The sequence below is a fragment of the Merops nubicus genome, unplaced genomic scaffold (assembly GCF_000691845.1).
Source record: "Merops nubicus isolate BGI_N331 unplaced genomic scaffold, ASM69184v1 scaffold36334, whole genome shotgun sequence".
NCBI lineage: Eukaryota > Metazoa > Chordata > Aves > Coraciiformes > Meropidae > Merops > Merops nubicus.
The window spans coordinates 1-300 of NW_008602862.1; the positions used below are offsets into that span (position 1 = coordinate 1).

The following is a 300-nucleotide window of genomic DNA, read 5'->3' on the forward strand; positions in this document are numbered from 1 at the left end:
TGTGCCGGTGCTGCGCGTGACCCGGCGGGGCCCCGACGCCGTCCACTTCGTGCAGGCGCCGCTGGAGCCGGGCGCCGAAGTGCTGCTGTCGCTGGACTGGGACCGACGCTTCGACCACATGCAGCAGCATTCAGGTCCGTGCCAGCCCCAGCGGCAGCGCCTGGCCAGCACCCATCCTGTCCCGCCCTGGGCAGAGGAGGGCGATGTCCGACAGCTTGGCACCACCCTCCATCCCTGTCGGGCCCCTCCCCGTGCCTCCCCTACAGGCTCCCCGTGGCTGGGGGATGAACCCGCTTGCCC

At 72.3% G+C, this 300-nt stretch overlaps 1 protein-coding gene across 1 annotated transcript in view; it reads left to right on the forward strand.

Moving 5' to 3' along the window:
• Positions 1 to 4: 4 nt before the first annotated feature.
• The window catches only part of AARSD1 (alanyl-tRNA synthetase domain containing 1), a gene marked incomplete at its 5' end in the record, with an annotated part of 3,960 nt that continues 3,664 nt past the window's right edge, over positions 5 to 300 (forward strand). Inside the window, one exon of the mRNA XM_008938492.1 lies at positions 5 to 134. Coding sequence (XP_008936740.1) covers positions 5 to 134 — 130 coding nt within the window. The remainder of the gene's footprint in view (positions 135 to 300) is intronic.